The 25787-nt window shown below is 51.4% G+C and overlaps 1 protein-coding gene across 1 annotated transcript; it reads right to left on the bottom strand.

Annotated features, from left to right (window-relative positions):
* Positions 1–17858: 17858 nt before the first annotated feature.
* On the bottom strand, positions 17859–25430 carry HMGN5 (high mobility group nucleosome binding domain 5). Its single transcript, XM_084293866.1, has 6 exons — positions 25002–25430; positions 23970–23999; positions 23536–23565; positions 22571–22621; positions 19826–19969; positions 17859–18543 (listed from the first exon to the last, which is right to left on the bottom strand). Exons 1-6 carry the CDS (start codon positions 25014–25016, stop codon positions 18496–18498), a joined length of 318 nt encoding a protein of 105 aa, XP_084149992.1. The 5' UTR covers positions 25017–25430; the 3' UTR covers positions 17859–18495.
* Positions 25431–25787: the final 357 nt, after the last annotated feature.

Raw genomic sequence — 25787 nt, 5'->3', positions numbered from 1 at the left:
AGCCCCGGTGCGCGGCCGAGCCGCTCGCCCCGCCGCGGCTCCCCGCCGGCTTCATGGCAGCGCCGCCGGCCCCGCCGCGATCCCCGGCCCGCAGCGCGCAGCGGCCCGCAGGGCGCCCCGCCCGCCGCACGGGGGCGCTGCCGGGAGCCTCCCGCAGCCGGGGAGCGCCCAGGCGGAAGAAGCGGGCAGGGGAGGACCGGGCATGGCCGCGGTTCCTCCCCCGCTTCCTCCCCCGGTTGCTCTCCCGGTTTCCTCCTCCTCCTCCTCCCCTCACGGTCCCGGCACGGGTCGAGGGTCTCCGGGATGCCCCGGAACGGAAAGGTCGCGGGTAGTCGGGTTGCGAGCTCGGCTGTCGGTGCGAGGCGAAAATAAAAGAAAATAAAGAAAATAATAAATGTAGATTTCAAAATAAAGAAAATAAATCACAGAATCACAGAGTTTCTAGGTTGGAAGAGACCCCAAGATCATCGAGTCCAACCTCTGACCTAACGCTAACAGTCCCCACTAAACCATATCCCTAAGCTCTACATCTAAACGTCTTTTAAAGACCTCCAGGGATGGTGACTCCACCACTTCCCTGGGCAGCCTGTTCCAGTGCCTCACAACCCTTTCAGTAAAGAAGTTCTTCCTAACATCTAACCTAAAACTCCCCTGGCTCAACTTAAGCCCATTCCCCCTCGTCCTGTCACCAGGCACATGGGAGAACAGGCCAACCCCCACCTCGCTACAGCCTCCCTTGAGGTACCTATAGAGAGCGGTAAGGTCACCCCTGAGCCTCCTTTTCTCCAGGAAAGAAAATAAAGAAAATAACTGTCCTGAGTTAGGCTTGCGAAGTCGTTTTCTCTCTTATTCTCCATTTCATCCACCATACATGAGGCAAAACGTTGGGGGACAGGGCCTACAAGCTCTCCTGTGCAGCTGGCACGAACCAAACGGGAGCTCCCCCAACAAACATAAAGGTGCTCGAAACAAATTAATGCATTGTGGATACCCAGGAATTGCCTTTCTGTGCTTGACGGGAACGTAAATAGGAACTTTTAGCCATCGGTACATGGCACCCGCTGTTATCAGAGTGTCACCGCCTCAGCACGTAAAGACAGGGATGAACGCCCAGAGGACGCAGCCCTGCCAAGGTTACAGGACGTGGGGCGGCTTTAGGAGCCTAATCACAATCATTTCCTCCCACTGTCCAGGAAATAAAGACGTGACGGTGAGGCATGTGCTCTTGCCAAAGAAAAAAAGGCACAATATTGACCCCTGTAGATATTCCTAAAGGAAACAAGTCACTTTTCCATAGGAAGCGTCCTGTCAAAAAACTTCAGAAATCTATCCCACTTCAGAGATAAGTTGCTAAAACACTGAGTGAATGGACAACATTCCTTAATGTCAAATTGGGTTTTGCTGCCATAGAGACCTGGCATTCAACATTAGAGTTTCCTGAGCCTTGGCAGTGTAACAAGCATTGTCATAACTGAAAAATAAATAAAAAAGACAACTCATCTTCGTGCTTCGAATACCAACAGCTGAATCATAGCAAATCAATGCGGTTGAAACATTAAGAATAAATTCATTTTTGCATACATTTATAGCCTATATGCATGACTAGGCTTTCTGTGAAGTGCTGTTTCAGAGTTCTTCCTGCTATTACCTCGAGGATGCAGCCCTTCCTGCTGGCAGCCTGCTCAGGATGTTTCAAGGCACCAGACCAAGTGCCAGGAGCCCTCTCGAGAACGAGTCAGGTGTTTGACATTCAGCTGCTCTGCATAATTCGCCTGCACCTTAATACAGGTCTGGAAATTGCAGCAGGAGCTCAGATTAACTGGGTGATGCATAGACCTTGTTTTCTTCGTCCTCTGAAGTTCTCAAGTTGCTAAATAGAGTTTAAATAGCCAGAAAAAGAAAGAAAAGGAAAGAAAAGGAAAAGAAGAAAGGTAAAAAAAAAAAAAAAGAAAAAAAAAAAGAAAAAAAAACTCCCTGCTTATCATTGTAGCTCTTGGAATCTTTTTCAAGGCAAATTCATTATTGTCACTTAAAGAGATGTGAGGTGCCACCTCACTGAGCTGCAAACTGCAGTTCTGGGGGCTTTTGGGTAGGAAGAACTCTTCCAGCACTACACCAGAGGCTTTGAAGTGTGCCTTGCAGTGAGTTACAGTGTAAAGCAGCAGTTCTGGAAACATTGCCAGAGAGGAAAAGAACCCTCTGATATTCCGTATCTGTAGAGGTAATGTTTCTCCCTCCTATCTGATAATTGCAAGCTCATCTTGTTGTGCGTGCCAGGAATGCAAAGGAAAAACACAGATAACATGGTGTAATGTGCCCTGAAAGTACATTGCAGTCTTTCTGAGCTAAATGTCGTTCTACATCAAGAGAAAACGCAGCACCACGAATACTCCATAGCACCCCGTCCTGCTGTGTTCCAGTGGTAACACTTACCCAAGGTATTTCTTTTTCAACATGGTGCATTTCTTTGGCACCTTTTGGTTGGTGTCTTACTGAGCCTCTCCTCACAATTTGCTGTTATTTAAGCTTGGAGGCAGCAGCAAGCAAAGCTGTACCACCACAACGGGCCTGATTATTCTTTTAGGGCCGTCTAGAGCCATTGGGAATTTCTACAATAAATACAACGGGCTCTCAAATCAGAAGCCTATGATAGAAAATGTTCCCCAAGTAAGTTTGTCTGCCCCTTGTGTGCTTCCCACACTTCAGACCAGGAGTCTTGCTGTTGGCCGAGGTGCTCGTAGGCTCGGAGGTGCTCCGTGATGCAAGCGCTGCGCTTCGTGCAGCAACAGGAAAGGCTGTTAGTCATCCCACAGCTATGAGGCAGGTGTTTGGAGCCGGGTACGGGCGCACAGAGCAGCAGCCTGCATTCAGGTCAAGTCCCAACAGCGCGTTAGTCATGCCCACAGCAGCCGTTGTGCAACTCCTTCTTTGGCCAGGCTCCTTCCCAGTGACTCCAGCTGGGTTTTACGGCTCTCCAGTGACCCCCGGCCTCCGTGCTGGTCCTGTGGCACCACAGCTTGGTGGTGTTAACGCTCTCCCAGTTGCTTTCTTGTTCCCTAGGGTTGCTGTGAGCACTGCGACAGATAACTCTTCCCACTTCTCCTGGGTTCCTCCCTCCAGGAGTCATCTTTCTGGTGAGCGGTGCCCACCTCCGAGCGTAGCCTTCGTTCCCTGGGAGCTCCACAGCACTCCGCAGGCCTTGCAGCTCCGTGACTCATCTCTTTCTGGAGCCGCTGCGTCCAAGAAGCAGCATGCTGGGGAGCGATAGTAAATCTCCTCGTGAAAGCCAGGCTTTATGCTAGTGCTTACTCATGTTTCTCCGGAGCAGAACACTGGTACGTGCATGCCAACAGCAGCGCTGAGCGCTGGGGAGGAGCACGCCGACACGATGCTCTTGCAGGTGAACCACGGAGGTATCCAAATCCAGAGCTGCTTTAAGGAAGAAACAGGATTGTAACAATTTCCTCTTTTTATTTTTTTTTTTTATTTTCCTGGAAAATAAATAAATAAATAAATAAATAAAAAGGAAAGCCTTTGAAGGATTTTGAGAGTGGAAACCTTTAGATAAACCCTCAGTTCAGATGCTGTCCCACAGAATAAAAGCAGTCCTGCACTGCCGTGGCCAAACATTGCAGGGTTCGCTCCCTCTCCCCCATGTCTCCTGGCAAGCCAGGGTGTAGATTATCACAAACTGATATCTGTAGGAAGCCTGAAGGGTGGACAACAAGTGCTGCAGGTGTACTGGGAAAGTATCATGGAGAATATCACTGTGAAAGAGGTTGTGCTGAGGTTCAAGGTGTGGGCCATGAGTGAGGTTGGTTTGGGAGATTTCCATTTCAGGCATGCGGATGCCTATTGCATACTTCCACAGCCTCACGTAGCTCTGCCTTTCTGCCTTACTGCTATTTCATGTCACTAGTGAGGACCCTGGTTCCCCAGCACAGCATCTCTCTATATGCGTGTTACTCCATGTAAAGGGTACAGATACAAGCTGTTTATGCCTTTTGATTAATGTACCCTTCTTTACCAGAAACGAGACATCTCCCTTTATTTTCCAACACTCTCCATTACATGAGTTTAGAGCTGGGTTTTTGGCTGGGTTGTTTCATGGAATTACGGAATAATTTAGGATGGAGGAGACCTCGAAGGTCATCCACTCGCCCTCCTGCGCAGAACAGGTCTGATGCTATCGGGCTGCTCAGGGCCTTGCCCAAGGAGGGAGGATTGCACAACCTGCCCGGGCAACCCAGCCAGTTCCAGTCCCAGTCTTTGGCCGTCCTCACGCTGCAAAATCGTTTCCTTATCTGAATTTCCCATGCTCCAGCTTGGCCCTGTTGCCTCTCGTCTTAATGCTGTAGTTGTGAGTAAATGCAAGTAAACAGAGTTTAACTCTCTTTAATTTAACCACTACATTAAATTATCTTCCCCTTGGTCGGCTCGTAGCACCAAGTGAGTGAGTCTCTCTTTTATTTATCGTTAGACTTGCCTGATGAGTCAAAGCCAGCCCGCTGCTTTGTAGCTTCAGCATGGTGTAAAAACATACCTGATGCAGTTTTGCCCAAACCGGACAGAAGTGCAGCGTGGCTGCAGATCAGATCAGCTGAGATTAGAGCCATGCAGGAGTGCTGGATTGCACCCAGACTGTACCTTTCCTCTTCAGGAAATGTGGGTGGGGATGCATGTGTCTGAACCCTTTCAGATTTAAGGACTGCAGGAAGTTAAGCATTTGGGGCTTTTTTTTTTTTTTTTTTTTGAGTATTTTTTAATCCAACTTTTTTGTATGCATTCTGCTCATCTTGGGCCTTTCATGTGCAGCCAGGTGGGACACAAGGACACCAATTGTTCCAGCGATGAAATCCGAGGTTTTCTGTAACTGATAGGAAAATAAGTGCTGGTTAGGAGCAATTTAAGAATCGGTGCTTTGAACTGCAGTGGTAAGGAAATACAGGCATTGAAAAGTCAAGGCTTACTTTAAGACAATCTCCAAATGCAATAACCTCAAAATTAAAATTTTGCATCATGGCTTGTTTATTCTAAGGAAATACAGGTGCAAAATGATTAACAAAATAGGCACATTTGCTTGAGCGCAGAGGTGCTTGTGCCACCACCCTGCCTTGCTGGAGAAATCTCCAAATTTCCACACCTTCGTACAGGATTTTCCTGACTGCAGCTGTTAAATAATACCTAAATACCTGTTGGATATTACATAAGGTCTGCTCTAGGATTATTTTTTTGTCTATTTTTAAATATTCCAGTTTGATTTCACTGCTGCATTCCCCCAGCGAGCCCTCTAGATGGTGCTCGGCACCAAGAGGCGCCTCCAACGCCACCGCAGACGCAAGGCTTTGGAGGAGCCGCCAGGACGACATCGTCTTTGTTTCCAAATTCTGCTTTAAAGCAGAATTCCTCATTGGGCTGCTCGTTCCTCATGGTGTCAACGTGATGCTTCTTCCACCCGAAAACCTGAAACCCCTTCGTCAGATCCCAAAGGCCTCTTGGCTGGAGGGCTCTGGCAGCCTGCGCGCGACGCAAAGCTCGGCGTCCTCACGGCAGCCATTAGCTGGCGTTGGCTGCTCCCTGCGTGCATCCCTGCTGCGCTTGGGGGGACTTCGATTTGCAGTTTCCCAAGAAATGAACCCTCTCCGAGTGTCGTGTAAACGTTCCCGTCTCTATTTTACATACCAATGGATGTAAGATTTCGGATATGGGTGAAAAGCGTGTGAAAAGGGGCGACAGCCGCCCGCGTAGCTCTGAGCTCTGTAAATAGGGCAGGGAAATAATGCCAGCACCCCGGTCAAATCCGCCACGGCACCGCTGGATCTCGACACGACACCTGAAAGTGCCTGCAACTCGGCAAGTTCTCGTAGCAGGAAAATTCCTGAGAGCTGTAGGCGACAACGCAGCTTTCGTCATCGCTGGTTTTGCATTTGCAGTCGTCTGCGCCCACGGCGAAGGGCCCGATTCTGACCCTCCAAAGCCAGGAGCTTGGCTTTGGCTCGGGCCCGTGGTGCCCAGCGCTGCAGCTGCCCAGCGCCATCCTTCTCATGCAAATGGCTCCTGGGGGACAGCGCTGCACAAAGGGCTCTCCCCCAGAAACCCCAGCGTTCCCTGCCTAACTCAGCACATCCAAATCCCACTGGATATTTTTTAAACAAATCTTTTTTTCTTTTTTTTTTTTTCAGGGCCTGATCCTGCGTTTTCGGCTCCTCCTGCGAGCGCCGAGGAGCGGAGGCTCTCCATAGCTTTGCAGTCTGGGCACACGGCGGCTGCCTGTACGGCTGGGAATTCATCACGGCTGTCCCCGCGTAGCTGGGTATGCAAATGGCACTGTCACGGCCTCAGCCAGGCAGATAACACACACACAACGATGCCTCCCTGCACCCTGTCCCCTTTCTCTGCTACGTTGTCAGGGTGTGTGTGTTTTGGTTCTGTTTCTCAGTTTTACAGAAGTAATAGGTATTTTTGTGAAGGGGCCACCAAACTTCATAGATTTTTTTAAAGTGCTGCGGTTTTATATTGAAAAAAAAAAAAAAAAAGAAGTATAAATACTTTAAAATGTTTTTTTTTTGTTGTTTATTGATATCCATAAGATGTAAACATTGTAAATAAGCTCATTAATACCTTTATAATGGTCTTATAACAAATAGAAATTAAATATAAATCACCGCATGAGGTGACGAATTAGAAAGCCGTCTTGTATAAGTTTGCCCACAGGAGTCTGAGTTTACAACAAATTTTCAGAGCCACCAATAAAACAAATGCTCCAGTCTGATGAGGAGGAGAATGAAATGGTTTCTGTGAGTCACTTCATAGCACCACCATAAAGAAACCCAAACCGAATTAAAATTTGGAGGTGCAGAGGCAGGAAGGCAGGGGGTGTACCCGCTCTCCTAACCACTCACCACCAGCCACACGTGAATAAAACAGGGAGGATCCACAGCACCCTGCATCCTGGCTGTGTGTCAGCGGGGTCCAGTGCAGGGGCCCAGGGTAAGCTCCCAAAGCAGAGCCTGGCTTCAGGACGTGCTTCCTTGGGGTGCTTCAGCTCTGTACCCTATAACTTCCTTCAGCACCTCCTCAGGTCTGTGCTGCCAGGAGCAGCAGCAGCTGTTCCCCCTTCTCCACGCTGTTCAGGACCACGTTCCCTTTCAGGCTCTTCCCAATAAGAAAGTCCTACCCTATTTAACCCCATCCTATAAGGCAGCTCTCACAGAGCACTGCTACCCCCACCTTTTCTATCCCCACCTTTTCTAGTGCTGTCGTGGCCATTTGGAGATGGGAGGCCTGAAGCTGCACCGAGTGTCGAGGCGGGTGCACCGCGGGGTTGTCTGCTGGCACAACACCACTTGTTGTTATTTGTTCTCCATTTCCTCCCTAATAATTCGTGATGGTCTGTTTGCCTTTGACTGCCTCTGAGCATTGTGCGTAGCGCTATGAAAATGTCAGCGCAGCGATGCCAAGATCTCACTGAGTTTTGTTAGGTCAGAGCCCGTTTCCACATCTTGGTAGTTAAGGGTCCCTCCCTCCCATTGGCATAATTTTGCATTTATCACAGCTCAGTTTCATTTCTCCTTCTATTCCCTTAATATCAAGCCTGATCCAGACAATGGGCTGCAAACCAGAGTTAAGTGGCCAGATCTAACTCTGGATTTGAGTGCTTCTCTAGAAGTGCTTCTCCTGGTAAGTGCTATTCCATACTGGAATTTTGTTGCCCTTGATTTTATTTTTTTTGGCTTAAAGCCTTGTCTCCAGATCTTCAGTCTGGGGCATTTTCTCAGTTTTACCCCTTGTAAAGAAAGGCTTTGGCGTGGAAATCACCATCAATTCCTCTGCAGAGAACAGCGACCTACACGTTTCACTTAGATCTTGGACTTCCATCATTTAGTGGATGTGTACATTCTCCAACAGCCTCCCAGCTTCTGATCTTTGGGAATGTCCTTTTTTATTTTTATTTTTATTTTGGCCTTAAATAATTAGGGCTTTAGATGCAGCTTGCTAGAATCTGTGTTTTCTCTGCCATCTCCATTTTAAAGATGACTCACGGTTACAGGAAGTCCCTTAAAGTTTTTTTTTTTTTGATAGAAAGACTAATTTAATTTAATCTATGTTAAGTGTTTTTCAACACCTGCAAGTTCTTGTCCTTTTGGCTGTTCCCTTCCCTTTCCTCTACACCAGTAAAGAAAGCTTTTCTTTCGGCTTTATGAAGCCCATGAGTTCCGTACAGCTGAGTGATGTTCTAGATGAAGACCAACCTGGAAAACCAGCGTTTGGGAGGTGAAGATGCAAAAGGCAAATGGCAGCCTTAAAGGCAGAACTGCAGCCACCAGTCTTTACTTTCACAAGGTGTTGTCGCAACCTTGCTGCTGAATAATAATAAGCAGAGAAGACAATTGCACAGACTGCGTAGGCAAAAAAAAAACCAACAACACATATTTTTGTTTTCCACATTCCTGGGCAGTTCCTTAAGCCCAAAGGAGTCCTGCCACGTTCCTGTTGAGGATCTCCTCTGCACCCTGCCTTCTTCTGTTCCTCTGGCAGTCCAGCAGCAATTTCGGACCTTGACCTCTCCTAAAAATCCTCCTCCCCACTTGGCTTTGGTGCCGCTGCGTATCAGCTGTACCGGCCACTTTCCCCCTCGTGTTTACACTGCGTGTCTCTGCTGCTGAGCTGCTTCCAGAATGGGCAAGGAACATCTCCTCATGAGACATAGCTCACCCCTGAAAGGGGCACTGAGAAATCCCATGGGTGGCAGTGCCGGCCTCCTGGTGGTGCTTTATTCGCCCATCACTGAACGCAGCTGGAGCAAACGTCGGAGTGCTGGGAGCTGAGCAAGAGCAAAGGAATTCAGGCAGCACGGAGGCTCGTGAGATGCTTTGAGGAAGTCCGGTCTTGTGTTTCTTACCAACACTCCCTCCCTGTCAGGAGAAGAAAGCAACAGGAGAAAAGCCCCAGCTGGAACTTTCGCCTTGCAGCAGTTTCACCCCGTTCAGCCCGAGACAATCGTGGCGTGGGAGCTGCGGGGACCCAGCCGGCTGCATCCACACCATCCCCGTGGGGATGCAGGAGCTGGGGGAGGAAAACCCTTCCCAGGCAGGGAATTTTCCTTGTGCCCCTCAGCCTCACCGAGGCCGTCCAGCTCCAAACGAGGTTTTTGGCAGAGCGAGAAAGGCTCCTGTTTAAGGTTTAATACTCATTTTAAGCTTTAATATTCCTTTTGGCAATTTGTACCCAGACTCCGAGCGACCTTCTCCGTGAATCATTGCGCCGAGATCCACAGAGCCACATCTGGGGGCACAGGGTTTGTTGGATTTGACGATGTGAACGTAATGAATGGGCTGCTCGGCACTGCGAGCCATTTCCCTCCGATGGCTGCAAAATAAATGACGGGACGTTTTCCAGTGCAGCGCTGCAACCACCCAAAATACCACTATAAAACTCACAGGCACAAAACAGAGTGACTGCATTAAGCAAGGCTTAGGGGGATTATCGAATTAAATTGGTTGCCCCCTCCACCCTTCCCCCCCGTCGAAGATATTAGGAATCTAAATACAAAACCGAGCGTTAAAACAACACAATGGGCTTTGCTAAAACCTATAAAAGCCGAGCAGCTCATTGTTAAGGCCGCTGCTTTCTTCCAGACTTCTATTGTGTTTGGGCGCAGCGTTTCGCCGCATACGGTTCTCAATCGGGGCACTGGAGAGCCGTGCGTGGGTAAATCTGCCGAGCCACAGCAGCAGCAGTGCCTCTGATGCCTCCGGAATGGCTCTGCCACCGCGATTCCCGGCGGCTCTCCGGCGCGCACGCAGCCTCGGCGCCTTCATCCGAGCGTGGTTTGTTCGAAATTTAACAAACGAACAAAATAGCAAGCAAACAAGCAAATAATAATAATAATAATAATTGGAACTGATTTACTCGAAGAGCTTTTGGCTGTGCAGTGGAAGCGCTGCCCAGGACACATCCATGGTACGGCACCCGTGTCAGAGGTTCTGACCATGGCACACTGTGCCTGCTTTAATTAAAACAGCTATATTCCAAAAAAAAAAGCATTTTGGATTTAACTTTAAATATTTTAATATCTTCGTGATGCGACTGGTTTAAATATTTAGTATATAAATATTTAACATTAAATATTAATCGCCAGTACATTCACAGAGCACGTTTCACCCAATGACCACAGAACTGTCAGGGAATCCCTTCTCCCTCTGCATTTTTTAACAGCAAGACACAGCATCCCCACCAAAAGGAGTCCTGAAGTATCTAAAGCCTTTATTTTAGGGCAGTTCTCTTAGTGAGAAAATGAATTCATGAGGCCTGGGAGCCACGGAGTAGGGAAATGGGACAGCTGTGTGGCCCCAAATGGGGTTTGTGTCGATTTTAAGCTCTTTGGGGCAAATGTGGGTTTTGTCACTGGGCGTGTGCTGGCGGCGTGGCACACCTGGAGGGAGCACAACCGCAACACGGCCAGATAAGCGTCGTTAATGAGTGCTAATTAGTAAAGCCGCTGGGTTTTCTTCGACCTTGCGCTGTCTCACAGCCTGATTGCGGAGGCTGGGGAGGCAGGGGGAGAACGGAGCGGAGGAGCAGCTTTCAGGCTGCGTTTTGCCCCCTCCCCAATGCCCTCGCCCCCGTGGCTTTCCCCTTGTCCGTGTGTCCATCCTGGTGCTCTCAGTGCTTTAGCAGGGGTGAGGGATGCTCCATCGTGCACATCCGAGCTGAGCTCCCACAGCATTTGGCAGCGCCCTGTAGGGCAGCTCTGTGGGATGGGGCTCGGGATCCCGACTGCTTGGTGGCCTAGAAGAAACCCAAACTGTGGCGTTTCAAAACCTGCATAATATTGCCATGGCAACGAAGTAACTCACCTTAAAATCTAATGTGCATTGGGAAGCAGCCCTGCATCTTCAGGGAGCAGGAAGAGACGGAGCCCATCCTCTTCATTTCGGTTTCCCGAACTCTTGACCTATTAAAAATACCAATTTCTCTCCGAGATAAAATATAAACCAAACCCAACCAGATCTCCGTCACTGAAAGAAACTCCCCAGATGGTGGCACCGGCATGGCAAACTGGTGGCTAGCTCATAACCCCGACACCTGAACCGCCTTTTCCTCGCTGCCCAGAGGCCGCTTCTCGCTGCGCGGGCGGACGGGGAGATGCCGCTGCCCTGCAGCAAGGATGCCGAGCCCCAGCCCCTCTCTCCTGGCTCTTTTACAGCTGAGTGCTGCCTTCTCCTAAAATTAAGACCCATTTTTTTCCGGGATACAGGTAAAATGTCTCAAAACCAACGGCGTTGGCCAGCTGGAGGCAGCAGGCAGGTTTCCCCCTGTTTGGAGACGCTGGGCAGAAGCAGCAGCGATCGCCTGCGACACGCAGCCACGTGGGGACGGATTTTTCCCTCTCTGTCACAGCGGATGAAGAACTTAAATATCTGTTTTCGTGGTACTACGTGCGCACCTTGTAAATGTTGCTTTGTGTGAGGCTGGCACCCGTTTCAACGGGAAGCAGAAATCTGTGCTTCCAGCCACTTGTTTTGTACCAACACAAGGAAACCGGATTAAAAGATGTGAGATTGTTTAACATTACGAAGTAGGGGAAGCAACTAATGAGGCAGAGGGAGCAGACAGGACTCTAGCACCAGGCAAGAGGGTGCACGGAGTGGTTGGATGCCGTGGCAGCGCTAAATAATTGAGCAGTGTCACGTTCTGGTGCCATCAGCAGGCTCCAGGCACTGCCTCTGCCCTCACAGTTCCTCGCGGGGCCGCAACGAGCTCGGCTTCCCGGCTCCTATGGGGCTATTTTCCCCCCCTAGGTCTTTGGAAAGGAAATAAAAAAAAAAAAAAAAAAAAAAAAAAAAAGAATGGTTAAAACTGCTGCGCGCTGCCCTTTTCCTTTCCACTTTGGAAGCCTTTTAGCGTACAGTTTTGCAGCAATTGGGAGGAAAATTGCCCTGAAAGAATGAAACAAAAATCGGTCTGATTTTTTTTTTTTAAACAACCCCCCCCCCCCCCCGCGCCACACAAGCAGCTGCAGAGAATTTCTCTTCCAACTGGATGATGTAATGGGTTTTGTCAGCCAATGCTGTAATGAATAAAAACCTAGCCCCTAAAATCATCCAAGCTTTTGATGAAACTCAGAAGGTTTCTGGTGCAAGTGATCACCAAAATGAGCTCGAGCCGGTGGTTTTGTCATGCAGATCTGGGTGTAAGGCGATTAAAACACTCCAACAGGCACCGGGCAGAGGCGGGGGGCTCGCACCCTTCGCCTGCCGGCCTCGGGACACCCCAGGTGCGAGAAGCCTCTGGGATGAGCCACGCAGCTAATGTGGAAATCTGGTGCCCCGAGCTAGGACCGAGGCTTCCCATCGATAAAATGTGCAAATACAAAGACCTGAAGGCATCGGCACGCGTGTCCCAGTGCCACCAAAGGCACCAGACCTGCTTATCCCAGGGGGATGCCTGCCTGGAGCCCCTCACCGGAGCCCTCCCCAGCTCCGGCTGCCCACCCGGGGTTAAAAAAGAAAGGCACGTGTTTTGGTTTGGGTTTTCACAGCAGTACAAGTCCCCGTGCTTCCTGCTCTGGCTTTCATTAGGCTCTTCTCGCCCTTTTCCCGTGGTGTTTCAGCACAGAGTGTTTCCAGCCCACTTCGCAGAGCGTCGGGCTCTTGGTGCAAGCCCCAGCTCCTCCGTCCTTCGCTGCCCCCTCAGACAGGCTGCACGGCTCCAGCTCCAGCACCAAATGCCCCCAGATCCATCTGTGTGTGTGCTTTTAAAGCTTGTGCAAGTCCCAGCAGAGAGGCACAGCCATAAATACGAAGCAGGAGGTGCTCCAGGGGCTGTGTTACAAGGAAGGAGCCGGAGGCTCTGCAGCCCCCGGACCTGCAGGGCAGGGCCACGTCTTCTGCACCCAAGGAAGGTTACAACAAATCTGGCTCAGTTACGAGAAGTGAAGCGTGTGAGAGGTGTTGGATTTCAATCAGAGAAGGCAGCTGAGCCGAACCGGCACACTTGAAGCAGAAATGGTTGATACGGGATGGTGCTGGACAAGGCTGCCTGGACTTGGACGTCCAGCAAGTTCCAGGTGTGGGGCTGGAGGGCTACAGAGAGGAGAGGAGCACCAGTTCTTTTTAGGAGCACAGCGTCCTTTTGACTTGCAACCACCACTGCTCATCCACTGCAGCTCATATGAAGGTTTAGGAATGAAATCCTCACCGTATTCAGCCGGACAGAGGAGCGTCTGTGGCCTGCAGTGGAGTTTGTGATGGAACCACTGTTTCTTTCCCTTCAAGCTCACAGATTTTAGGTGAGGGCTGGGGACCTGGGCCCCTTTCTCCAAGCCGGCAGAGCTCCAGCTGCACCCTGCGCATCCCCACCGCTGGTTATCTAAGGAAACGAGGTGATGGGGGTGGGAGAGCGGGGCCGGGGCCCCCTCGGGGGCTGCAGCCTCGCCTCGGGAGCGTCTCCGCCTTCGCCGTCCCGCCTGAGCCATTTGGGGGGGGGGCTCCATTTGGGCAACGAGCTCCCCGGCGTTAATTGCGCATTGTGTGCCGTGTGGCCGCTCTGCATCTGCCGCTGGGTAATTTCTCGTGGCCCGGCTTTGTTCGCTTTGTCTCCCACACAAGAGCCACCGACCCCTATTCACTTCTCCCCCCGTGCCACTGCCTGAGCCCATCCGGCTCCCTCCTCCTTTCTTCCCCTCCTCCGTCAATTCTCCGCGAGACAAAAAGGGTAATTTATTTAATCGCTGCTGATATAATGTGCGAAGGCTCTCCTTCACCCTTCAACAGTTAATTACGCTTGTTAATTATTTTAATTACTCCCAGGGTAATGGTCCAGGTACAGACGAGGACCCCACTGGGCTGCACAGGCACGGGCAGAGCGGAGAGGTCCGGGTTTACCCCAAGGAGCCGCGTTCCTGTACCTCACATCAACCAGCCTGGGGCAACACGGGGGGGCAAAACGGGAGCAGGGAAAAAATTTTGGAGAGATTTGTGATTTTCTGTAATGGGAAGCAGCATGGGAAGGTTTCTGGGAGGAGGCCTTAGGGGAGGGCAGCTCCTGCAGGGCTTCCCTTGGCCTGGCAGTGGAGGTGTGGGGAGGGGAGCCCAGGCCTTCCCCTCGGTGGCAAAAACGCTGCTTTTGGAGCAAAACGGAGCGGGGACGTGGCACAGAGCTACGGTTGGCACCTCTGGAAAGGCAGACGGGGCTCTGTGATGGAAGAAATGTGCTCCAGCTCCGTCCCAGGCCCAGCTGCCCACCTCGACCTGCAGCAGTGCCTCGGGGAGCCGTGGCCCCAGCCCAGCAAACCCAAACGCAGCACCTGCGGTCGCAGAGGCACCCAAGGGATCCTCGGAGCGAGGGTGAGAGCAGAGTTGCTGCGATCTGAATCTCCACAGCCTCTTTTATCTTCCTGGGGAGAAAGCAAGCGGAGGAGAAGCAGAAGGCCTTGTGGCTAAGACGTCTCACATCTGGTTTCAGCTCCGAGAAATGCACTTCCACCCCCCTCCCTGCATCACTAATGTTACAAAAACAAAACCCCGGTGATTTTCCTGGATTTCTGTGCCCGGATAACTCACGGGGAGCTTTCGCTGCGGATTCCAGGTTTGCGCTCACCCCGATCCCTCCTGCGAGCAATGCTCCTTGCTCGGCTGGCAGGGAGGTGCCTCGGGAGGGCAAAACCACCGCGTCCTCACCTCCAGCATGGGCATGGGCACGGGCAGAGGAGCAGCTTCCACCAGAGGAGCCTCTCCTGGGCACCACAGCAGTGCCCCAAAAGCAGAGCCCTCGCCCCCAGCCTCCAGTTGCCCCCAGCCCCGTTTCCGTGCCCCAATGGCAGCCCCGCAGCGATGTGGTCCTGTTCGTCCTTTCCAGCGGGATGAACCTGGTTTGGATCTGCCCAGGCCACTCTAATCTTAGGTTTCCACCCCGTGTTGCTCTCTGCCTTACTTGTGCTCCCCCCCCCTCTTTTTTTAAGAGCGTCTGGAATTGTTTAAGACGCGTCCAACTGTATTAAAATGCCTTCGAGAGCTCTGTGGTGTTGGGTTGATTTCCACGCTTTTAGGAGCTTGCTCATTTGCGACGTTGCTCCTTAAGCACCTCCTTCCCTTCCCTTCCCTTCCCTTCCCTTCCCTTCCCTTCCCTTCCCTTCCCTTCCCTTCCCTTCCCTTCCCTTCCCTTCCCTTCCCTTCCCTTCCCTTCCCTTCCCTTCCCTTCCCTTCCCTTCCCTTCCCTTCCCTTCCCTTCCCTTCCCTTCCCTTCCCTTCCCTTCCCTGCCTTCAGGTGCTGCCTCGCTCCCAATTTCACCCTAACGCCCTCGGACACCGCTCAGCTGTTGCCGTTTGATGCGTTTTGAGCCATTTCCTCAAGAAAAATCAGCATTGCCTTTCTTGGGGGCCCTGCCCGCAGGCTGCCCTCCCCACGTCGCTGTGCCCCTCTCTTCTCCCCAGCCCAGGGCTGGTTTTGGGAGCTGGGGAGGCTCTGGGGAGGCTCCTCCAGCCCCCCAGAGCCCGAGGGGTGTTCTCAGCTCCCTGGAGCCCGGCCACGGGAATCAGGTTTCAGAGCCGGGGCTCCTGCGCCAGCTGCTTGGAGGAGGAACATCACCTCCGGGACAATTAGGCAGAGGAGCCATCCGTTTCTATTCAGGGGATCCAATTTGCTTTCTGCTTCATCAGATTAACACCAGCGTAACTCCATTACCTACCAGGGAGTTGCTCTTCGGCTGAAAATCGGAGCCATCGGGTCTCCTGGCTTCTGCGCGCAGCCCCTTCGATCAGAGGCGCAGAGGCGGCCATAGGGTGTACCTGCAGCTCTCCCAGAACGTGCTTTGGGCAGAGCGGGTTATTTTTCCTTCCCTCCCATTTTAAACACGTCATTTGCCCCCTTTCTCCCCCAAACACAAGGACCTCATGGCGATTCTCATTTTCCACTTGTTTGTGGGAGCTGTGCCTCTCTTCTCCCCCGACGAAGCGTCACCGTGCCGCTTCCGAACCACCTCTACCTTATCAATCCGCCTGCCACATCCGTCCTTGGGTCTCTAATTGTGTAATTAACAACGATAATCAAACTCTCGTAGGCAATTTGGGCCGTTCTGTGCCGCGGAGCTCCCCTTGGTGCAGCGCCCACAGACGAGGAGCTGGCAGAGGGCAGGCGACGCGTCCCGTTGTGCAACTCGCCCCAACGCCCCAGCGCTCAGACGAGTTGGGGATTTGAGCAGAGGTCTGGCTGAAGGCTTCTTGAGCAATTCGCTGCACTTATTTGAAAGAGGAATCTGATTATAACAATAGTTATAGAATTAAGAACAACTTGGCCCCGGCGCTGGCAGGGGGAGAAATAACCAAAACCAAACACTCAATTGTACGGCTCCGGGGAGCAGCCCCCGTTACAGCGGAGACCCGACGGGACACGCAGGGTGACCTCACTTCGTGCAGGCGGGCTCTGACGCTTTGGCACGCGGACGAGCCCTTTGCTCAGAAGAAAATACCGCCCCTACTCACCCTGCCTGCTATTATTTAAATAACAATGCCTGAGACACTGAGACTGGGGCACAGAACTGCAATGGTTCGGGGTTGCTGAGGTTTGGAGCTCACCTTCCTCGCCGTCCCCGATTTGCTGTTTTACGCCCTGTTAGAGAAACCATCTGGAGGGGGAGTTATTGCCGTTACAAACCGCGTCATTCCAAAATGCATTTTCTCCTTTGGGATTTTCCTCTCTTTGGGATTTCTCGCCACCTTCAAGCAGCATTTGGCCAGCCCCTGAGATCTGGTCAGACACCTCCTGTGTCCAAAGCACGGGGAGGTCCAGGACACAGCCAGGAGCTCCCAGCACCACAACCACACATGGATGAAACATCACATCGCAGGCAGCGCCCTCAGGTACTGACCAGGGGACACACATTTAATAAGACATCACACCGGGCCACCGAGTTGGATTTTGGGTGTGAGATAAAACACGCAGGCTCCTGGAATTTCACATTTCTGAGCTGCAAAACAGCCTCATGCAAAGCACGAGGCTTCTGCATTGCAGACATTTCTCTTCCTGCTAAATACACGCTGCAGTTGGTCATCAACATGGAAAGACTTCATATACAAAGCAGCTTTGAGAGGAAAACGTGAAGTGTCCTTGAAAAACTTGCAGAGAATAGCTGCAGCAACCAAAATAAGATCAGGTACAACCCGTAGGAAAGCCCAGTTTGTGCTGCCCAGTCCAGCTGCTGTTTCCCAGTACAAGCCCACGGTATGGAAACCACTTTGCACACACATCCCCGTGCTAGGGGAAGCTAACCAAGTCCAGGAGAACATTTTGCAAGTAATACATTTTTAAAGAAGAGAACTATAAACAAAAGTTATGTAAGTATGCACTTGAACAAGTGCTGTGAACGTTTCAACATCGTAGCACGGAACTATTTCGTACTCCGAAGGTTTGCTGGCCGTGCAGCAGCCCCTGCTCTTCTGCACTGTTTCCAGGAGGCAGGAACCCACTAAAATCCTAACCAACAGGCAGGGGAACGTAAAGGAGACAACACCCTTTGGAATTTATAGCACTGACAGAGCTTAAGGCACACGGGACAACAGCAGTATCTTGTTTTCACTCGAGCGTGCAACAGTTTTACAAGGTAAGCCTTCACCTGGAGCTCCCAAGGGGCGTTAAGTCAGCGTGCTTCAAATGGGATCGCCTGTTCCCATCCCTGCTGCGGGGAGGCTGCCCCATGAACTCCTTTCTGTTTACACCCCTGCACAGGGGCGCACGCATGGAGCGCTTTTAGCTGCAGAGGTTCCTTCAGCCTCAGGCCCTCTCCTCCTGCACCTCTCCGGGAGGCTGGCGGCTCTCCAGCAGCACAAGCAACAAACCACAATCAGCTTTTGAGGAGTCTTTTTTATTAAGATAAATCCAGCAAAATTCCTAACAGTGGGTACATACAACCAACCTGCCCTTCTAAAAGAAATGTTTGTATTTCATTTAAAAACATGATTACACTTTTATTTATTTTATTTTTTTTTTTTCAAAACTGACAAAATAAAATTACATTTGGGAAACAACAGATTTCCAGCTCTTAGGTTTTTTCATGAAAATAGCTCACCTTCTTTATAAAAGCAACCCACAGAACCACTGGAATGTTTAACACAGTTATTTGTTTTGAGACCTCCCCACTTTAAGAAACCATACAACACATACAAGGGTAAAATTAAAATCTGAAGTCTGTAAGCATGACTTACACAAAAAGGGACACACTGACAGAAGTCAAAAGCTACCACCACTTATTCTTTCCATGTACCATACAAACTATTACAATCACAAAATTTAAAAACAATGATTTTTTTTTTGTTTGTTTTCCTTTGTTTGTTAGGGATTTAATTCCCAAGTAACCGAGATGAAGATGTTCCATAATTAAATTCATGCTAAAAAAACCTGCATTTATAAAATAGTTGATAAAAATATTCCTCTCTGTTAACAATACAGCATGGAGGTACGGATACCAAATGATGGAGATATAGGGCAGGGTTAACATTACTCGGACTTGGCTTCCTTATCATCAGATGCTTCAGCAGCTGGTGCCTATAAAAGTGTTTGGGAAGAATAAAAATATTATTTGTAACGCTAATCGGATTCCGTTCTAACAAGCATCAAAGAGAGACTAGTTTGTTAGTACACACACGGACAACACTTGGTGTAGATAGACAAGAATGCACGGCTACTACCAAAAACACCAACACAACACCACGTTGGCTGATGATAAGTCTAAAAATTGAAACGCAGGAGGGCATTATTTGGTGATGGGATTAATATTGGAGCGTTAAGTGAATCCAAAGAGGCAGGAATTTGGAATGTGTTTAAGATAAGGATCGATCGTATGCTAGGGAAAGGTCACGTCCTCATCTCCGTACGTCACAAGGAAGCGTAAGAATCATACATGAAATCACGATACTCGTCCAAGCTGCAGGGAAGGTGGTGCTCCCCTGTTTTCTATCAAAATGCCTGCTCTTAGTCAACACTTTGAAATTGCAAAGCTCCTACCAAAGATCTTTTCAAGTACAACAGCCCCACGTTAATTTTGAGCAGAGAAGATTGTGAATTAGTCTGAAGAAGGAAAGACTGAACAACCCATTGACTGCACAGCGATACTCAACAGACACACGAAGAGATCGCTGCAAATCGAAAGCGACAGAGTACACAAGAGGCTATTCCACGCCTACAGGTAGCAAATGTTGCACTTCTACTATCAGCAAGAAAATTTCTAGGAAAAAGCCATCGGGAGCCGACTGAAGCTTGCAGCTAGTCCTAGCAAACGGCAGCTTAGGTAAGTAGCTGAGACAGTAAGAACCTGTAAGAAAGAGGCTTGCAGATCAAGAGACAAGACCACGTTTTGCTTTGCAGAACTCTTGCGGAATTGTTCTGATGCGAAGAATTGTTTTAAAGGATTGTGTAAAACTTAAAACCAGATTTCTGGCACAGTACCAACCCGTGCTGAGCAGAAGAGGCAATCCAGCAGTCCAGAGAGGATAGGCAAAGGCAGCTCAGGGTTGGATCGCAATCCTTCTGAGCTCTATTGTTCCCCAACCATTCTGCATTGCTCTTGTGCCAACACAGAGCGGGACACTAGGGAAGCACAGACCACCTGTGGAAGGGCTCTGCCCCAGAGCAGGACTGAGGTGGAAGGAGAACGCTATTCTTTCAGGCTCTCCCTGGGAGTCGCCCCGTGCAGACACTGCAGCTGGTCTGTCTTAACAGGACGGCAGTGAAACACGCCACCTTGACAGGGAGGCCCCAATCATTAGCTCCTGCAGACGTATTAGCAATACATCTGTGTTTATTCCCATGTTTACTGTAGCTAAGGTACCTCGTTAGTTTTGGTATCTCCATTTTCAGAGTGGTTTTCTTCTTTAGCATCCTCTTGTTTAGTTTCATCTTTGCCTTTGGCTCCTTTCTTCCCTTTTGTTGCTGCCTTTTTGTCCTCCTTTTTATCATTTGCTGCCTTTTCTTTCTGTTAACAAAACAGACCACGATATGGTAAACGCTGATTTCCACCCCGGACGCCTGCGTTCGCACATTCTCAACTCCAAAGATGAGATCAAAGTTTCCAGGGAGAAGAGTTTCCCTTCCGCTGTGCCCCGAACGTGCTACTGGGAAACGCGTAACATAAAAGCAGTCATGGCTGGGGTTAAAAGAATTCCTATTTTAAATAGGCATTCAATTAAATTAGCTAAAAAATGTTGGAGTTGAACTGGCCTGTACTTCTGCTGCGCTGCTGAAAGGCATACCAAAGAACAAAAAGAACATGTGCAACTAGTGGGAATGCCAGAATACTTCAGATGTGCCATTGAGGCCTATTTAGAAAACTGTAACAAAGCTGCAGTCAAAGCACTTTCCCCCTTGCCTGCCCGAAATACTCCTTGCTGTAACGAACCGTTTGTGTGATGCTCAAGCTGGGGGCCCACCAGCATCACTTCAGGAACAACGGGCACCTTGCAGTTATTGATTAACCGCAGCTTCTTGTCAGGATGATCAGGGTAAATCACTACAAAATTTGATGCTGCAGCTTCTGCAGTAACAGTTTCCTACACAGCAAAGTCAGAGCCTGACCCCAGACCAGCGACAAGCAAAACTCTCATGAGTTTGGCTTGCAAGGAGCTGCCTCCTGCTGCCAGTAACCACGTTAAGCAAAGCAGCTCAGCTCCTTGGTTAACGTGGTTACAGCAACAGAACAGTGACTACCTGCAAAACGACCACCTGAAGTGAAAATCACCAGATAATTGCTGAATAGAGATGTTCATCTGCTCAGCAGATGGGGTTGTCTTAGCGGCTCTCAGTTCTAAGGAGCACGCTTGCTTGTTTCAGCCCCTACCTTACCGGCGCACAAAATTAATTCGCATTAAAAACGAGTTTGCTCAGGGCAAACACAGACAGCAAGGGGCAAAGTCACCCGGTTATTCAGTAACGCTGATGATTAAAAACTCACCAAAATGAACAGCCAGTCGTGCAGTAACGCAGAAGGCTGAGGCAGGAGGCTCGCAGCACCACGTGGGGCTGGGTCTGTCTCCTCTCCAGCCTCCCAGTCCCTGCTCTGACCTCCCCGAGGGACTCAACCCACCTGGGACAGCAGCACAGTGGTGTCAGCAGTCCCTTCCCCGCACTGTGCCTGCTCTCCCCCAGCTTCTCCTCCTTCCTGGGGACTGACTTAGGAGAGAAAGGCAGTGCCTCTTTGTGAGAGCATCACCAAACAGAGGGCTCTCCCAACCTAAGCCATGAAGGATTTTTAAGGTTGGTTGAAGAAGGGTCTCTTTTCCCTCACCCAGTAACGAAAACGCCACTTTTTTACCCTTTTGTTGGTAAAGCCTCTCTCTTAAGGAACGACTTGAGAAGAATCCTCAGAAACTGGCTTCCACGGGAGGGCTCTGCACCAAGACAAAGCATCTCGCACAACACAGCTGAGACCGAGGATCCTGGGATCCTGCACAGCCCCTTTTGCATAGGATTCATCCCAGGTCAGCTAACTTCAGAAAACTTCCACTCAAATATAAAAAATAAGCTTGAAAAGAATACCAACAGCCTGCATCGTGGGCAACTGCAGCGAGCTCTGCGTGGTCACCAGCAGAGGCTGAAGGCCTGGGGAGCCCGCGGGCAGCTCTGTGGCCCTGGGGCTGCAGGAGCAAGCCCCGGCAGCAGGCTCTCCTCCAGGGGACCAGCCACTAGAGGGAGGCCGGGTCCCAGCGTGCCAGCAGCTCGGCCACAAAAATGCAGAGCACTGGGGCTCTTCGCCTCCCTGCCGCTCCGGAATGGGATCTGGAGCTGGGGCTGCGCGGCCAGAGGTGAAGGACTTGAAAACGTCCAACGGGAACAGGTCAAAAGGAAGGTTTGTTGGTTTGTTTCCTTTCCCGGCAGCAAATTCCTGACGCCACCTGAGTGTTTAGAGATGGATCGAAAACCAAAACACCAAAACCCACCGCAAACTGTGACCCCTGGGAACGTTTGTGTCGGGAAGGGGGCACAGGGAAAGACCTCAGGGAGTGCAGAACTGCCCCCTTTTATGCCTCAAGCTGTTGCTCCTAAGCACAAAGGGAACTTTAAATAGTTTTTTGTTTAACTCTCCTGTCAGCCATGCCAATATTTTTGACATTTCCCAAAATATCCAGCTTCAGGGAACGAGTGTGCAGAACTTTGCCTCCAGAGATTAAAATTCGATAAACTGATAACTAACTGGGAGAAGTGCCTTCGAAAGAAAAACACGCTAAGAGACTAATTAAAAGCATGATTTTCAATGCCTTCTCTAATTGAATCTCTGATCTCTGCTCAAAGCATCGTTTTCCCAACAATACACTGCCTGAAAGGCTTTACAAGGCAGCAGTGAAGCCTCCCCACAACCGATTTAAGATCTGGGGAGTGTCAGTAGGAGTTGCATACCCTCATCTTTACATCTTTAACGTTGTTTTAACTCACGTAAGCCAATCTCGAATCTTTAAAGGAAACTATGAAAACCCAAAATGATTAGCCCAAAATGATTAACCCAAAATGTGGACTTTTCTCCCGCATAAACACCTTAAAAAAGAGAAACATGACTTCAGTTCGAGTTCTCTGCAACACTTACCTTAGGTGCTGCCTTTTTGGGCTTTGGCTCCGGTTTAGGCGGAGCAGGTTTCTGTACAAAACACATGCAAGAAACACAGAGTCAGAAGAACCCCATAAACGTTTTAGCACATCGGTAACTTTTGAAAGCTTCCAAATATGTTGAGCTGACAGCCTCAGTCACTAGTAGTTAGGAGGCAACATCAGATCAGACAGATCAGTCTGTTTTGCTGCCCAAAGCCACATTTCCCCGTGTATGTTACAGGGGCTATGGCACAGATGCTGACCAGGAGGAGTAACTGGATCACTGCTTGGTCTGATGGTACTGTGAGGGCAAGCATCTGCCAAGAATTAAATGTATTAACATCTGGCCACAACTGTATAAATGAACACACGTCTTAGCTTTCACTAAAATTAAATACTTTCTTTTTTAAATAGCAGCAGTTATCTCTTTGGCATTTCCAAGACAGCTTAGAAAGGATTGGGTGCACCAACAGTCTGTCGAAAAGGGTGCCAAGAGCCTCTGCAAGTCTGTGCTGAATCCTACCGCATGACACAGATTTACACCCTCTAGGTCTCAGTTTACCCAACAGTTGGGCCATCAAAATCAATGGGAAAATTGCAAGTGCAGGTAATTTATACAGCTATGAGCAGGCACCTGTAAGGAGAAGGCCCCCAGAGAAGAAGTGCATCGTGAAACCAATACTCCTCGACTCTGGGTGCCTAATGCATGGGTCCAGGTTGTGTGTTCACTAACGGGGGAACAAAACGCCTTGTGTAACTCACATGAGGTGCCTCAAAGTGAGCCTGTAACGTGGTGGCGCTCAAGATTTGGAAACACAAAATAGAAATTTCACTCTTTCATATGGCAATACTCTAGGCAGGCCTCTCACAGTACCAGTGGAAAAAAGGTAGTTCCTCTGTAAGTGTCCCCCAGAACTTAACATGCCACGAAATGTAGTATTAAGGGTAAGTAAAGATACTCACAGCGGATAGTCTAGCTGACCTTCTCTTTGGCTGCGTAAAGAAAGACGTGTCACTGCAGTTCAGCGCATGTACCGCCACACCAGTAACCCACAATAACCCAGTATATCGACCCCTACAATTTATAAATCCATGGCCACAGTGGTGAGGGCTTCCTAAAACCACGTTTTTTTTCAACACCCTCCCAAACGAGGTCTCCCTCCTGCCCCAGAGGGTGTCATTAGGGCTCTGCCACCCCACCTGGCTCCGGGAGCACCCTGAGGCCCCACAGACGGAGCCCTGAGGGGGTTTCTAACGGGTGTGAGGGCACCGGGCAGGGCCAGGCTCAGCCCAGGGCCCCGACCCCACAGCCCTGAGGGGCGGCCACAGGGGGAGTGGGGGTCTGGGGGCTCGGTGCCTTCTGTGGGACGCCCTGGGAGCGCAGCAGCGGGTCCTACCTCCTCCTTTGCCTCGCCTTCAGCTGGAGCCTGCAAGGGAAGCGAGAGAAGGGGGTGAGGGGGGGTGGTTAAAAGGGGGAAAAGGGGGGGGGGGGGGGGGGGTGAGGGCTGGAGACCCCCACAGCGAGGGGGGCGGCGCCTGCCTACAACTCCCAGCATGCCTCGCGGGGGGGGAGGGGCCGCCGAGCCGACGTCACGGCGTGGCGCGTTTGAAAAGTTCCCGCCAAATTACCTGCCACAGCAAGGTCGGGGCCGGCCGCGCGCAAGGACAATGCCCCCCCCTCCCCCCCCCCCCTTCCCCTCAGCGCCCCCCCGCCCCCCTCCTTCTCCTCAGCGCTCTCCTCACGGCCGCGCCTCACGGAGCCCAGCGGGGCTTGGAGGGGCTCGGGGGCAACGGGAGGACCCCCCCGGGGCCGTGAGGGGAGCCCGGGGGTCGGGAGGGAGGCGGGCGGGCGCTGAGGAGGCCCCCGGGTACGGTGGCGGCCCCCGGGGATGGTGGCGGCCGCGCTCGGCGCTTCCCTCCGAGGCCGGTTTCAAATTCTGCGCCGCCTAATGGCCCCAAATCACCATTGCACAACCATCTGGTATGACAAGAAGTGGGAGAGAGGAGGAGGGAAGGGAAGAGAGAGAGAGAGAGAGGGGATAGAGGAGAGGAGAGAGAGAGAGAAAAAAAAAAAAAAAAAAAAAAAAAGAAGAAGAAGGAGAACAAAGGCAAACGCAGCGCCCGCAGGCACCGCTCGGCACCCGCCGGGGGCTCCGCTCCGCTCCCCGCCGCTCGGCCCCGCCGCCGCCCGCCCGCCTCTGCCTCCGCCACACGGCAGCGGCGGCCGCGATCCAGCATGGAGCCGCCGCGCTGCCCTCCCCCGCCGGGCTCCCCCCCACCCCCCCGGCCCCGCTCCCGGCCCGGCCCCGAGCCGGGACGAGGCCGGCGGCGGGGAGGCGGTGGGGGGCGGCCCGGCAGCGCTCCCCCAACGCGGCCGTGCCCCGGCCGGCGCGGCTCAGCCCCCCCCCCCCCCCCCTTTGGGCACTTACCTTTCTTTTGGGCATAGTTGCGCCTTAATAGTTGGCGGGGAGCGGGAGGACGGAGGTGGCTGCGGGCAAGCAACGCGCCCGGTGGGGAATAATTAAAAAAAAAAAATAATAATAATAATAACTGTAAAAAAAAAATTATATTGAAAAAAATAAACTGTTGGGAGCACTGCTGCGGAATTGGCCCCCTCCGGGAAGAAGAAGAAGAAGAAGGAAGGAAGAAAAATAATATAAAAAAAAAAAAGCACACACAAAAAAAAAAAAAACGGGAAAGAAAAAAAAAAAAAAAAAAGCAAGGCGCGCGAGGGCCCAAGAGTTAATTGCAGCAGAAACTGAACAAAAAAAAATCCCCCCCTCTTTATTGCAAACAGTCAAAGCCACCAACACGCAACCAAACTGCATGAATGGGGAGCGCCAGATGGGCCCAGCCGCTGACTGACGGGCGCGCCGGCCAATGGGCGCGCGGGATGCGGGCCGAGGGGGCGGGGCCGGGGGGGCGGGGGGCGGGGCCGCGGCCGTAGCGCGAGAGGCGCTGGCAGCCGGGGGCCGGCGGCGCTACGCAGTGCGCGCGGCCCGGCCGCCCTCGGGCGCGCGGGGGAAGGCGGGCGGCGGCCGCGCCGCGCCTGAGGGGAGCGGCGGCGGGCGGCTGGAGGGGGCAGCCCCGGCTCGAGCTCCGCTCCCCCGCCGCTCCCCCGCCGCCCTCCGGCCGCCCCGCGGGCTGGGGAAGAAACTTCCCCGAAAGTTGTTGCAGGCCGCAGGACGACAACATGGCGGCCGCCCCCCTCCTTC

This window comes from Netta rufina (assembly GCF_964035555.1).
Source record: "Netta rufina genome assembly, chromosome: 12".
Classification (NCBI taxonomy): Eukaryota; Metazoa; Chordata; class Aves; order Anseriformes; family Anatidae; genus Netta; species Netta rufina.
The sequence above is the reverse complement of the archived record's forward strand: the minus strand, read 5'-3'. Positions and strand labels throughout refer to the sequence as shown.